At 50.6% G+C, this 14,510-nt stretch overlaps 1 protein-coding gene across 7 annotated transcripts in view; it reads left to right on the top strand.

The window, feature by feature from the left end:
* The window catches only part of LDLRAD4 (low density lipoprotein receptor class A domain containing 4), a 378,801-nt gene that overhangs the window by 129,365 nt on the left and 234,926 nt on the right, over nt 1–14,510 (top strand). For 6 of the 7 annotated variants that reach the window (XM_081262907.1, XM_081262909.1, XM_081262903.1 and 3 more), the window contains one exon: nt 11,181–11,637. In XM_081262907.1, the coding sequence (XP_081119033.1) occupies nt 11,598–11,637 (40 nt within the window). In that variant the 5' untranslated portion in view covers nt 11,181–11,597. Of the gene's footprint in view, nt 1–6,260; nt 6,283–11,180; nt 11,638–14,510 lie in introns of those variants that run through there. The other variant, XM_081262908.1, reaches the window with a different exon arrangement.

The following is a 14,510-nucleotide window of genomic DNA, read 5'->3' as shown; positions in this document are numbered from 1 at the left end:
GTAAGAGCACATACCTAGGCCTTTGTTACCGAGGCAGCAGAAATGAGCTCTTTCTGCTTGGCTGGAGGCCTCCAGAACACCCGGGACGGGGTCTTTGTGGCCCCTGCAGTTGAATGCCAGTAGCCATCCATGCCCCTGAGTTCTCTGCTCCTCCACAGCCGCTCTGCAGGACAGATGCACTTTCCAAGCCCCGCCCCGTCTAGCCTTCCAGAAGAGCCAGACTGTCGCGTTTCTTTCAGTGTGCGTGGAGTCAGGGCTGCGTGTCCAGTGGCCCTGTGTGCCGGGGCCACTCACGGATGCCGCCTCCTCGTCGTGCATAGCTGCCACCAAGGGCTCGTTTGTCATGCAGTTGCAGCTGGTGACCTCAGCTGGGGAGCCAGCCTCACACAGGACCATCATTTCATGTCATGTCCTTCAGACATCAGCCGAGATGGTCACCTCTTTGGATTTCCATGGTCAGATTGAGTTGCTTCTCCAGCTCTGACTGCCTGGACCCAGTGACTTGATCCCAGCACTCACTGTGCCTCAGAGGGCGGCTTTGCCCATGGACTTCCACGCTGTTCTGGGAAGGCTGCTGCGGAGGTGGTCATTTGATTCTTCAAAGTCCGTGTCTCTCCCTGATGGTTGCAGAAAGCCTGATCTTCTGAGGATGGTGCATAATTAATCACAGGTCAATTCTGGTTCCAGCCAGTGAGACAACACTGTGCAGAGAGGTCCAGCAGAGACAGCGGTTTCAAGAGGACACGGGCTGGGGCTGGGGCTGCTCCTCAGGCAGTGGGAAGCTCCTCTTATCTCCAGAGGGGAGCACAGCCTCACCCAGCTTTGTCTTTGTGGGCATCGGGCAGCGAGGAGTGTGCCAGAGGGCACATTAGTGAACACCCAAGATCTGCGAGTGGGTGTATGGGAGTGGCCTCCTGCTGTACCCACACTGGACTGAGCAGTGGCCTCTGTATGCTGAGAGCCATAGCCAAGTCGGAATGATGCATGGCATTTTTGCTAGAAGGAGTGGTTGAGAGGTGACCCCGGCAAGCCATGGAGATGATAATGGTTATGTTAAGCTGTGTATCCAGTTGTATATTAGAACCCTGCTGTCCGCCTCGGCCTGCTACTTTGGAGTTCTCGTGGGGATTCCCGGAGAGTTCCCATTGGTTGAGGAAGTGCGGGAGGAGGGATTTCCAGAGGAGGGATTTCCGGAGGAGGGATTTCCGGTTGGTGGTGGTTCCTGGAGAAGCTGCGTGGTGTTCGGGAGAGTTCCCGGGGAGCGTGTGTGGAGTGTGTTGGTGGAGTTCAGAAATAAAGTTTGTTCCTGCTTCAGTGGCTCATGATTTGTGCCCAGCCAGACTGTGGCCTCTGTCGACCACTGGTCAGAGCCGGGCAGGCCCAGAGTCAGGAGGCATCCATCACTGCTCACTGCTGCTGTCCATCGCCCTTCTCCCACCTGCCCCAGACAGCGTGGACTTGTCCTTTGGAAATACCTAAGATGAATATTAATGGAGTATTTCTATCCATCACCCACCACAGACCGGATATTGAGTGGTGAAAATTATAAAGTGGAAAGTTACATTTTTTTTTCCTGAAGGAATATATTTCTCAAAAAACGAGTGTGAGCAAACAAGGACTGTTGAGGTGCTCCCTGAACATTTGGATGAAGAGGCGGATGTGGAGCTGGTCGGGAGCTTTATAAACAAGGAGCACCTAGGAAACCCTTGCTCAGGCCAGCTGCTCAAATCGGGCAGCTTGCTCCTTCCCACGGGGAGCCTTGGCTGTGGTTCTGTTGACCAGTTATTATTAGCGTTCAAGGGCTGGCTGTTCCGCTCCGGCACCTCTTGGAGTGTGGAGGAGCGCGGCACCCACCCGCTCAGGGCTTGGCCCTGAGTCACCCTGGGGAAGTGCATCCAAAGGTCACCTGACTGGTCTGACCCATCACTGACACCTGATGGGGCTGGGACTTGCGCAGAGGTGACTTCAGGAGAGATGGGCACCTCCTCCTGGAGGTGCCAGCCTGATGGGAGGTGGCAGCTTGGAGCCCTGAAACGCCCTGCGTCCTGGCCACGCGAAGCCCGTGCTTGGCCACCTTGGAGTTTCCTTCTGGGGCTTTGTGAAGGCTTGCGAAACGGCAGCACATCACAAAGGTGACAAACCAAACAGAAGAGGTGGGAGCAAGGCAGCCTGGACCTGCACGCGGGCTCCCCAACCAGGAGAGGTGAACGCCGGTCACCTGTCCCTGTTCCTTTCTTTGCTGCCTTTAAAAGTTGGTATTACAGTTTGAAAACATGAAAAAAAAAAAAAGATCGAATACCAAGGGATATCAGAGGCTCTCATTTCCTTTTAAGGGCAAATTTCTTTTTTGTCGTTTTTTTTCCTTCTACCACATTTTGTACCAAATACCCACACCCACGCGTTTCCTTTAATTCTCTATTCTTTACCCTGTTTCTCCCTGTTGTTAATTTTAGCTGACATGGAATGATTCTGAGCTTTGATTTTTATCTATGGAGAACTTTTTTTTTTTATTTTTGAAAATCAAGACAAATCAACTGGGGACCCATAAGATAAACACCACGGCTTCTATCCAGTTAGGTCACTTAAGACCTGGAGGCGGGGAGCGGTTTAGGGCGGATTCTCAGACAGGACTAGAGGTCTCTGCTGAGGTGAGCTGTCATGACCAGCAGCTGTGGCCTCCTTCGCACTGACCAGGGTTTTTATGTGTTCTTCACTAAATGCACAAGAGCTCCATGGGCCAGGTGTCCTCTTTACTTCTGTTCTATAGCACAGGACACCGAGGCTCAGAGAGCATCAGTAACCACAAAACTCACCCACAGCCCTGGAGGGGGCCGACTTGGGCCTGGACTCGGGTTGCCTGGCCCCTTGGTGTGGGAAGCTCTCACTGGAATGTGTTTTGAGTGGTGTAGAGATGGGCGCTGCCTGTCCCAGACCCTGTGAGGGGGAGCCTTCCTGGGGAGTTTGAGTGCCCCATGGCCACCGGCCTCCTTGTGTCAGTGCCCTGGTACTTGGTGCAGCTGATGCAGGATAGAGGCAGTAGATGGAGGAGGGGACCCCGTTGAGGTCATCTACGCTTCAGTTCATGGGCTCCTCTGTCCTCCAGTCCCATGGTCAGGGCCAAGGAGACTTCGGGAAAGGTGGAAACTCCTCCACAGATAGATGAGGCATAAGAATCCAGGTCACGGGTAACAAGGGGACAGAGGTTAGTTTGCTTACTGCTGCTGTCCCCAGCACCTTAGATAACTGGTGGCTGGCCTACGTATTCCTGCCAAAGTGCAGAACGAGAAGACAAAGCTGGTGTCCTGCAGGCCACCGGGCAGGGAGTGCTGTGGAAGGCACAGGTGTCCCCAGGAAGCCCACTGCCAGCCGACAGCAAGGAGTGGCTTGGCAAACTGGGCGGAACTTGTCTCCCAGAACAGCTCCCTGGTCCTTTTTCTCGTCCCTCCACTGAGGAATGCCACAGTGCTCCCTGCTCTTCCTGGCTACACACCCTCAGCCCCAGGGGACGCCGCCCAGGGGGACTCCCTTCTCTTCCACCTGTCATTCCCATTTTAAGCCAATTTTATCTGAAGGGAAGTAGGTGGGGGGAGCACTGGGTGAGGAGCCCCTGGCCATGTTGGGTGGAACTGAGAGAGGGCGGGGTGTCTGGGTCCCGAGCAGCCACCTTGGCCCAGCTGACACCCACTACCGAGGTATCTGGGGTGCTCAGGCCAGGCGTGGTGGATGCACTTCCACCTGAGGTGATGGTCTGCCTTGCAAGGCTTGGCCCTTTTCCTTTCTTGTGTCCACGTGGGATCGCGGGGTGGCCCTCTTTGGGACTTGGGCAGTGAGGATCATTTCATTGTGTTCATCAGCTTTATGTTGCTGTGACCAACATACTGGACAAGAACAATGTGGAGGTGGAGAGTTTATTTTGATCTTACAGTCCCAGTTGAAGAGATGCACTCCATGACCGATTGACTCCATTGCTTTGGGCCCAAGGTGGGCAGACCATCCTGGCAGAAGGGCATGGCGGAGGGAGGCTACCCTGCTCTTGGCATCAAGGAAGCAGAGAGAGGGGAAGGAGTTGCAGGGAAGGTGCACCCTGCCAGAGCAGTGCCCAGTGACCCCCTCCTCAGCCTGCCCACCTGCCCACAGTTACCACATTAGTGCATTCAGGCTAGGACGGGCCCATTAGGTTGCAGCTCCAAGTGGAATCCTTTCACCTCCAATGTTAACATAGGAGCTGTTGGGGGACACCTCATATCCAGAGCATAACATCAGCGTTCCCTGATTCCCAGTGAATCAGGAGGTATGCGCTGTGCCCCTCTCCAGCCCAGCGGGCCCCTCCCTCACTGAGCCAGCGTTTTCCTTTGGCTGATTCAGTCTGGATCCAGATGCCGGGCTCTGGTCCTGGCTCCGGACCACACTCACCTTCGATGTGTTTCCTCTCCTCCCTGAGCCTCTGGAGTCTCCTCCTCCTGGAATGCAAGGATTGGGTAGATGACCCTCTGGACTTCCTTCCCTCCTGGATCCTTAGGGCTGCCCTCAGGACAGTGATCCTGTTTATTTTGGGGGAGACTCTTTTCCAACTCTGATGTGAGCTGAGCACCACAGTCGGTCCTTTATCAAGATTGGGTTTGCCAAGGTGACGCTCTGATATAATTGCCGCTCTCCCTGTTTGCATCCATCTGTGTCTTTGAATCACATGCTGTGGGATTTGCTCTAGGTCTCTGAACTGCGGACCTACAGCAGGGGCTTCCTTGTGCTGAAAAGTTAGCCCAAGCCCATCGACTAGCTGGGATGGCTTTGAGAGCGGACCACAGAAGCTACCTATTGTTTGTACCCCCAGATCTAAGAATGGAAAAGTAGCAGGAACTGCCAGCACCCCCAACTCAGTGTCCCCTGGGGCAGGCAGCCCATGCCTCGGACACATCTGAGTCTGTGTCCAGGTAGCTCTGCTGTGCGCCGTCCTCCTCAGGCATGTCTGTCCTGCCTCCCGTGGCCAGGCTCACAGCATGGGAATGTGCAGATTGGAAGGACCCGGCGGTTTCACTTCCTCCAGTTACAAATAAGGAAATGGGATCCTGAGCAGGTCAGCCTGGATGGGCCAAGTGGCTTGACCAGGTCCCATACATGAGGTGAGAGGCCGGCAGGTCTCTCTGCCCATGGCTGCCTTGAGAGCAGGGGTCTTGGTTCTTGTTTTTTTGGTTTGCTTTTTTTTTTTTTTTTCCTGTTACAAAATCTTGGGGCAGACTGGCTCAGCTGTGTGTCCAACAGGACAGAAGAACAGGGCATTGTGGAAAGGGTGCTGTTTCTCCTCCAGGGCACCCCTGATTCCAGCAAGTGGGAAGCGGATCCTTGGGCTGCTTTCCCCCACTTTCTCCCATCTCACTGAAAGCCCTTTGCCCCTTGGAACCACACCGAGCCAGCAACGGGTGGAGATGGCACGGGAGGTCGGGCAGCTCGGATCTCCGACGGGCTCCTTTTCAAGTTCTGCAAGAGTTTGTCAAGGTTTGGAGCCACCTCTTCATTTCTCGGTGCTTCTTTCTCCCTGGCACTTTCCTGGTGGGTAGAGGAGAGGAGATCGGCAGGCGCAGGCCGGGGCCTGGGCTCTCAGTCCCTGTGGCCTGGAGCCGGCTGGCAGTCTAGCCGTCACCTAGGTGACAGACACTCTGCCTGCCAAACAGTCTGTCCCCAGCGAGAGGAAATAAAATACGAAACTGCAGTGTTGATTCTTGATGCGCTACAGTTCTTTTTTTAATGTTATGTGATTTTAAAAAAAGGTGTTTCACTTCTCCTTGGGGCTTTGGCCTCTGGGCCCGGGTGCCCCTCGCACAGGGCTGTTTTGACAGGGTGGCTTTGATGAGCTGTGATGTGAATACTGCCAAGTGTTTGTTCCTGAACAATTCCTGGGGGGACTGCATTTCCTATAAGTTTTCACAAACAACTAGTAACACAAACATATCCTACAACTTCTCTGCTCGGGTTTTGGGAGGGTTGGTGTTTTTAGAGAGGTGCCTTCCTGTGGGGGCGTTGTTCTGTGTGATGTGCTCTACTATTTCCTTAGTAACTGTTGCTCTGTTATGGGAGGGACTTAATGACATTTTTCGAGTGCAATATTGAATTAATTTATTTCCTGGTTGATCCTGCCCATCTTCCCAGTATAAATGGGACATCTGTGTGTGTGTGTGTGTGGGTGTGTGAGTGAGTGTGAGTGTGTGGAGGGGACAGAGTGATGGCAGGGGCCCTGCTGTGGAGGGAGGGCCCTTGACTGCGTGGCTCAGGCTGCCTTTGACCTGGGTAAGTCACCTCCCTCTCCCTTTTTCTTTTTCTCTTCTTGGCTCAGTCCCTGTCTCATCTCAGCTATCAGGGGGAGCGGGATCAGAGCCACTTGGAGCTGAGGAGCAGCTTCTGGCCCTGGGGAGCACCACTTGCTGGCTCAGGGCTCGGGTGGGTTTACCTTGTATGTTGGCTGAGCCTTGCTCTGTACCTGCTTCTGCCCTTCTGCTGGGCACATGAGCAGAACAGGAGACCTGTCTTCACGAGCACCCCAGATACCAGGCAGCTGGGTACCCAGGACCTGGTCCTGGTGGCACTTACGGTCCAAGGGACAGGTGGGTGAGGGTGACCCGGACACCCGTAGGGACTTACACCTGTGGGAAGTAGTGGGAAGCCGAACAGACTGCAGGCTGGGGGACCATCAGGGACCCTGTCTTGGGAGGGCCTTTGGAGCACTTGAGTGGCAAGTCACAAGCAGGAGGCACGTGGAGCAGAGCCGAGAGACACGGGGCGGCAGCATGCCGGCTCCCACCTTCCCGCCTTTTCCATGTCTAGCACGTGCTCCCAGGATGCCTCGCCTGGCCGTGGTGATGGTCAGTCGGCTCCTGAGCCGTGGAAGCAGATGCGCTGTGACCACAGGGCCTGCCACCTCTGCCGACGGGGCTGCCTGGTGGAGCGGTCTCTGGGTCCCCGTCACCCCCACCTCTGCCCAGCCTGTGGGTCGCACTCACTGGACAAGCCGGTCTCAGTCCCTCCTGGATGGTTGGGGTTGGGGGTCCCGTCACTGAGAAGCAGTTCCAGGTCCCACACCTCCTGCGGGCTGTCTTGGTTGTTTCAATGAGATAACTGATTGCTAAAGAAACGAGGCAGTTTAAATTCTTCAGTGGAACAAAATAAATAAAAGTCCCATCATAAAACAACCACCACAAACAAAACCTCCCCACAGTGCCATTTTCTCTCTGGAGTTTGGAGAAAGAAAACAAAGTTTGGTATTTTGGAGCACCAAAAGAATTATATAGAAAAGGACAGAGAAAAAACAAGATTTTTAAGGCCAGGGGGCCTTTGTTTTAATCTGACAGGATAAATTCTGTTTTCTAAAATTAATGACTATAGTGTACTACATTAGTGTACTTTAAAAGTTGGAGTAGGCAGGAGTGGTGGTGCACACAGGTAATCCCAGCTACTTGGGAGGCTGAGGCATGAGATTGCAAGTTAGAGGCCAGCCTCAGCAACTTAGCAAGACCCTGTCTCAAAATGAAAAATAAAATGGGGATTGTAGTAGGGGTAGAGAGCCCCTGGGTTCAATCCCCAGTGCAAAACAAACGAACAAAAAAATTGGTGGGGGACTTTGGGCTGCCGGTGCCTGGCTTATTTCATTTAGCATGTGTCCTCCAAATTCCTCTGTATTTAATAAATGACAGAATTTCTTTTTATGTGGCTGGATAATATTGCCTTGTGTATATATTCCACATTTTCTTTACCCACCCATCCATCCATGGATTTTGTACCTTGGCTATTGTGAATCAATCCCCAAATGAACACGAGAGTATAGGTGTCTCGTTAACATATTGATTTAATTTTCTTTGGATACCTACCCAGAAGTGGGATTGCTGGATCCTGCTAGTTATTTTTTTTTTCTAGTTTGTTGAAGATTTCCTTAGTGGCTGTACTAACGGACCTCCCCACCAACAGTGTATGACAGTTCCCTGTTCTCTGCTTCCTCAGCGGCTGTGCTTTATCCTTTGTTATTGATTGGCATTTCCTTGACGATTAGTAACGTTGAGCATTTTCACATCTGCTTGGCTGTTTGTAAATCTCACTCTTAGAAAGGTCTGTTCACACCATTTGCCCACTTCTCGATCCGATGACTTGTGGGTTTTCTTTTCTTTTTTCTATTTAGTTGTTTTAATTCCTTGTGTATCCTGGGTGTCAATCCATCATCACGGGCATGGTTGACAGGTATTTCCTCCCAGTCTCCAGGTGGCCTCTTCACTGTTGGCAGATTCCTTTGTGGGACAGACGCCTTCTAGTTTGATATAATCCTGTTGGTGAACTTTGGTTTTGTTGACTGTGCTTTTAGGATCATATTTAAAAAATATTTTCCCAGACCAATGTCCTGAAGTGTTTCTCCTGCGTTTTCTTCTATGAGTTTCTTAGTTTTGGGTCTCATATTTAATCACTTGATCCATTTCAAATTTGTTTTGTATATGGCCAGAGATGAGGGTCTAGTTTCATTTTTCTGCGCCTGGCTATCCAGCTGTCCCAGTATTGTTTATGGAAGAGATTATGCTTTCTCTGATGTGTGTGGTTGGTGCTGTCATTGTAGATCTATTGCTCATGAATTCATGGATTTATTTCTGGGTTCTTTATTCTCTTCCGTTGTTCTGTGTGTCTATTTGTATGACACTACCATGCTGTTTGGCTCACTGTAGCTTTGTAGTATGTTTTGAGGTCAGGTACTGAGATGCCTCCATGTTTATCTGTTTGCTTATGATTGTTTTGCAGTTGGATTTGGCATTTTTGTGATTCCATATGAAGTTTAGGATTTTTTTCCTATTTCTGTGAAGATTCATGATGTTTTGATGGGAATCACATTGAATCGATAAATCACATTGGGTAATGCAGTTCTTTTGATAATATTAGTTCTTCCAATCCATGAACATGGGATTTTTTTTTAGTGTACTCTTCAATATTTTTCATCAGGGCTTTGTAATTTTCATTGTAGAGATCATTCACCTTCTGTTTTTTATTCATCCACATATATTTTTTTTGTCGCCACTGTGAATAGGAATATTCCTTTTCAGTAAGTTTGTTCTTGATGTATAAAAATAGTGCTGGTTTTTACATGTTGATTTTATATGCTGCAATTGTGCCAAATTTGTTTTTCGAGTCTAATAGTTTTGAGTAGCATCTTTAGGTTTTTCTCTATATATGAGAATCATGTTATGTGCAAACAGGGATGACTTGACTTTGTTTTCCAATTTGGCCACCCCTTATTTCTTTCTCCTGTCCTACCTCTCTGGAAAAGACTTTCAACAACACCATGTTGAGTAAGAGTAGAGAAGGTGGACATCCTTGTATCATTTCTGATCTTAGAGGAAAAGTTTGCAGCTTTTCTCCATTCAGTGTGATGTTGTCTGTGGCCCTGTGTATCCTATATGTGTTGAGGTATGTTCCTTCTATAATTTGTTGACAGTTTTTATCATGCAAGGGGTGTTGAATTTTATCCAAGGCCTTTTCTGCTTCTGTTGAGATTATTATGTGGTTTCTGTCCTTCATTCTGTTGATGTGGTGTATTGTGTTTATTGCTTGGTGTATGGTGAATCATCCTTGTATCCCTGGGATAAATCCCATTTGATCATGGTGTAAGAGTCCCTTGGAGAAACTGCTCAATCCAACTGCTGGGTTTCCCTTCCTGGAGCACTTATGCCAGTGGATATGAACCAAAGATCCCACCTCTTTTAAAAAAATTTTACAATTTGTTCTTTTTAGATATCCTTAACAAGTAGAGTGTGTTTTGACATACACACATGGACTATAACTTATTCTAATTAGGATTCCATTCTTGAGGTTGTACACAATGTGGAGTTTTACTGTGGTGTATTCACATGTGAACATAGGAAAGTTTTGTTCAATGCATTCTACTTGGTGTCTTTCCTATTCCCATTTCCCCTCCCTTCCCTTTATTCCCCTTTGTCTAATCCACTGAACGTTTATTGTTCCCTCCCTACATTGTGTGTTAACATCTGCGTATCAGAGAGAACATCTTGCCTTTGGTTATTTGGGATTGGCTTATTTCACTTAGCATGATATTCTCCATATCCATTCACTTATTGGCAAATGCCATAATTCCATTCTTCTTTATAGCCAAGCAATATTCCATTGTGTATATATAGCACCTTATCTTTACCCATTTTTCTGTTGAAGGGCACCTAGGTTGGTTCCATAGCTTAGATATTGTGTATTGAGCTGCTATAAACATTGATGTGGCTGCATCATTGTAGTATGTGATTTTAAGTCCTTTTGGTGTAAACCAAGAAGTGGGATAACTGAGTCAAATGGTGGTTCCATTCCAAGTTTTCTGAGGAATCTTCATACTGCTTTCCAAAGTGGTTGTACCAATTTGCAGCCCATCAGCAATATATGACTAAACCAAAGATCTCACTTCTAAGACCTCAGGAACCAGCTTGGGAAATGAATTTCTTCTTATGGATGCACATGAACTCTGAGTAACTTAGGAAGGACATTTGAGCATTGTGCTCTTCATAGCTGTGGAGGGGTGGAATCTGTAATATTCTGGTGGTAATGGGGAACTCTTCTGTGTTAGTTGGCTTTCTGTTACTGTGACAAAATACCTGAGGAAAAACAACTTAAAGGATTGGCTCATAGTTTTAGAAGTTGTAGTCCCAAGTTGACTGGCTCTATTGCTTTGGTCCTGAGGTGAGGCAGAATATCATGGTGGTGGGAGCATGTGGCAGAGAAGGTGATACCTTACCTTGTGGTAGCCAGGAAGCAAAAAGAGAAAGGAAGGGGCCAGGGTCAAGATCTATCCCCTAGTGACCTACTTCCTCCAAGATGGCCCCACTTCCTGTTTTCCCCACCATCTCCCAGTGGTCTGATTATGAATTCACTGGAGAGGTCAGAGCCTTCATGGCCCAATCACTTCCCAGGAGCCCCGCCTCTGAACACTGCTGTACTGGGGACCAAGCCCTGAGCACATGAGCCTTCAGGGGACATCCAGATCCAAACCATGACACCCCCCACCCCCGTCCCTCGCTGTCCCTGGGAAGCTCCCCAGTGCCCACAAGAGGGCTGTGGGCGTGGCTCTGGGTGGCTTTTCCTTTGATCTTCTGTGGGTCTGTTAACCCTAATGGTTTCCCAGGTGCCCTAGAAAGTGACCTCTTTCTTTTTACTTTCAGCAAGGACAGAGGTGAAGCCCAGGGAGCAGCAGATGAGGACAGGCCGGGCTCCCCTGGAGAGCTGAGCCTGTGGACGATGCTGGCCACGGCACGGCTGCGCAGGCCTTCGCTTTGAGGTGGGAGGCAGGCCTCTGCGGGACAGCTTCTCCACGCCCGGTCACCATGGCTTCCACACTCTGGCTGGACGGCTGACAGGACCGTGCGCCCCGCACGCCGCTGGACTGCGGGCAGTCTGTGCACCGCCAGCTCGCAGGGCGTGGGAGCAGGGCTGGTGGGCATCAGATGCTCCCAAACGCTGGACCGGCGGAGCGATGGACTCGGACAGGCTAAGATGGAAGTGACCTGAGGCCTCGCCGGGCGGTTTCCTTGCGACAGGACAGCTTAAGAGTCAGAACACAGGCTTGTCTGGGGAGCAGTATGCAGGAAGCTGGTTTTCAGGCCACAAATGCTTTCACAGGTGAGAACCCTTCCCACGGAGTCAGCGGCTTCCTGGGGACTTTTATTTGGTAGCTGAGACCTTCACAGCTGCATGAAGGCCGCTTGGGGACCGAGGGTGACGGAATGATAATTTGTTTGCTGTCTCTCACTCAGTAGGCACTTGGACAAAGCGTGGACATCTCATGAGTGTGATTGTGTGAATGCATGGCGGTCTTGTAGAGGTCCTCCATCCCCTTCTCCAAGAAACTGTGTCACCTGCAGGTGACGTATAGGGGATGGAGCTAGGAAAACTCTCCCAAGAGAAAAGCTAATTGGTGTTGAGCAGTCCCTCCCCCTGCACCTCCGGTTTCCTTCCCCTGGTGAGTTTGTGTGCTCATGGCCACCGAGGTGGTGGGGCGACTTGGCAGGGCTCAGCTGCCGTCTGCATCTCTCTCCTGTAAATGAGCTCGGGGAGGAGCTGGACATCACAATTGAATGTTGATTTGCCCCCTGGCTGCCAGTTTGCACATTTTGCAGGGAACCACTGGGTCTGGCTGGTACCCAGAGCCATGGCCTGAGACACAGAGGCCTTTGAATTTGGATCCTGGCTTTTTGTCTGATTCACTTAACATCCCAGGAAGCCACTTAATCCTTTGGGCCTCTGACTCTGAATTTACATCCTGGGGACTGAGAAGTTAAGGAAGCCTCAAGGAATCCAAGGAGATTTTTTTTTCCAGCTTATATTTTTATTTAAAAGAAAAGATGCTAGGAAAAGACTACATTCTCCGGTCATGAGACTCCTAAAAGATGTTAACTTTTCACATTTTGCAAAGAGAGTAGGCCAGGTTGTGGGGTGCCTGGAGAGAGGGGCTGAGGCTCAGGCGTGGGGACCATGTGGATCTGGATTGGAACCACTTTTCCACTGGCTTGATCTCTGCCCTAGCAGGTCCTCCAGCTCCTTCCATTTCCCTCTGATCGTTTGTGAGTGGATAGGCAGCCCTCTGGCTACACCGCTCCCAGGAGGGCTGAGCGTCCGTCCAGCTCAGCTCCCCTGATGTGGAGTCTCGCAGCATGGAGTCCGGTTGCCTGGCCTGACCCTGCTGCTCCGTGCCCTTACGTGGGCATGTGGGTCAACTCTAGAGACTTCTCAGCATCCCCCTCTGGGGACGATGTCCAAGGATGTGTGGCCCAGTGAAAATACGCTCAACAGTACAGAGCAAACCTGAGCCCTCTAGATCCATCTTCAGACTTCCAGTCTTGACTCACTTAGCATGTACCTTTGAGCTGCCTTGGCCTCCTGAGCTGCTGCCGCGTGGACCCCCCCCTCCCCTGCAGATGGAGCGCGGCACCTCTGTGAAATGGCCAGCTGCACCCCTCAGCCTCTCCGCTCCTGAGAGGTAGCCCAGAGGATAGGCCTCTAGAAGGTGCCTATAAGGAGGCTCTTGAAGGCAGTTCTGAGAAACAGAGGAAACAAGAAAAGGAAGAGCAGATGGGACGAGAAGAACCTGAGGAAGAGCAGCCCAGGCCTAGGAAGAGCCTCCCGTGGGGTCAAAGGCTCCTATCTGCATCTCTTTGCTGGCTCCCGAGGCTCTTGCCATGTGGTCCTCACCCTCTGGAGTCTGGTGCTGGGTCACCATGGCTCACAGTTGGCCACATGAGGTCCTCACCAGTCCTTGGGGTGCTTTCCGGCCCTCTGGCCCACAGGAAAGGAAGCCCAGGCTAATATGAAGCTCTGTTTGAAATATTCAGAATCCCCAAGTTCTGCCTAGAGATAGGACAATGCCTCTCTCATAGGAAGACCGTGTGAGTGACAGCTGTCATTGTAATTATCACTGAGGCCAGCCTTGGAACCCCCCTATCTCTGCTCAGGGCCAACCTCTTGCCGCCCCACCCAGCTCACACTTTCTTATTGCTTGGGCCATTAGGTCCTATCTTATCAGACGTGGGCCACCTACCAAAACTTAAACTGAGCAACGAATATACCATTTATGGGAACTTCTGAAATAGATGTTTTTAGAGTTTTATTCTTTTGAGAAAAGTAGTAAGTGAAATAATTAGAGCATTTGAAAATATATGTATTTCCATACAGATACGTATGAACATACCTGTAAAGGATGTGTAAGTGTAGGTTATGATTTCCAACCTACTATGATGCCTGTTTGTCAGTTTCATGGCAAGATTCACGGAGTTGAAATTTGGGATGTAGCAGGTGAACTCATAGTTTTCCCAAGAGCTCCACTTCCCATCGTTGAGTCTCTTCCTAGTGGTGTCCGCCTGCTTGAGTGACAATAACTGCAGCAAAGATCTCAGAGAGCCTGCAGCCTGCTGGGTTGCATGCCTTGGTTGCGTGTCCTTGGTCATTCCTCATGACTCTGAGGCTAGTGTGGCTGGGCTGTGGAGCGCACTGGTGTAGCCACAGTTTGGATGTTGACAGTGGCCTTTCCAGCCCCAGCCCTGTGGGTGACCTCGTCTGGGCTCCTGGGAAACTGTGCTGCTGCCTGGGCTTTACCCTCAGAGATTGGGATTTAATTAGTCTCAGCATCACCTGGACCTGCTGAATCAGGGCCTTTATCCTAACAAGATCCCAGGTGCTTGGTGCGCATTGAATTGGGGAAGCCCTGAGAGCCAGCGGCATTCAGTGAGCAGGTTTAAGGGAGAAGCCCGGGGTGGGTGGGAGAGTCAGATCTAAAAAGAAAAAGAAAAGGAATGGACTGGTACCATTCCTTCAACAGGGATGTGCAGGTAGGCTCATCTGCCTGGGTGCTTACTATTCTTTATCACAGCCTGGCATGCAAGTGTCCACAGGACGAGGATTTGAGCTTCCCTGTCTCCTTAGGATAAACCATCTGGCCTTTGGAGGTGGGTCCCTATGAGCTTGGCTCACTGCTTGAGCTCTTGTGTTCTCTGTTGTTC

Source organism: Spermophilus citellus, assembly GCF_964194105.1.
Source record: "Spermophilus citellus genome assembly, chromosome: 12".
Classification (NCBI taxonomy): domain Eukaryota; kingdom Metazoa; phylum Chordata; class Mammalia; order Rodentia; family Sciuridae; genus Spermophilus; species Spermophilus citellus.
This window is presented reverse-complemented; position numbering and strand designations above follow the sequence as displayed.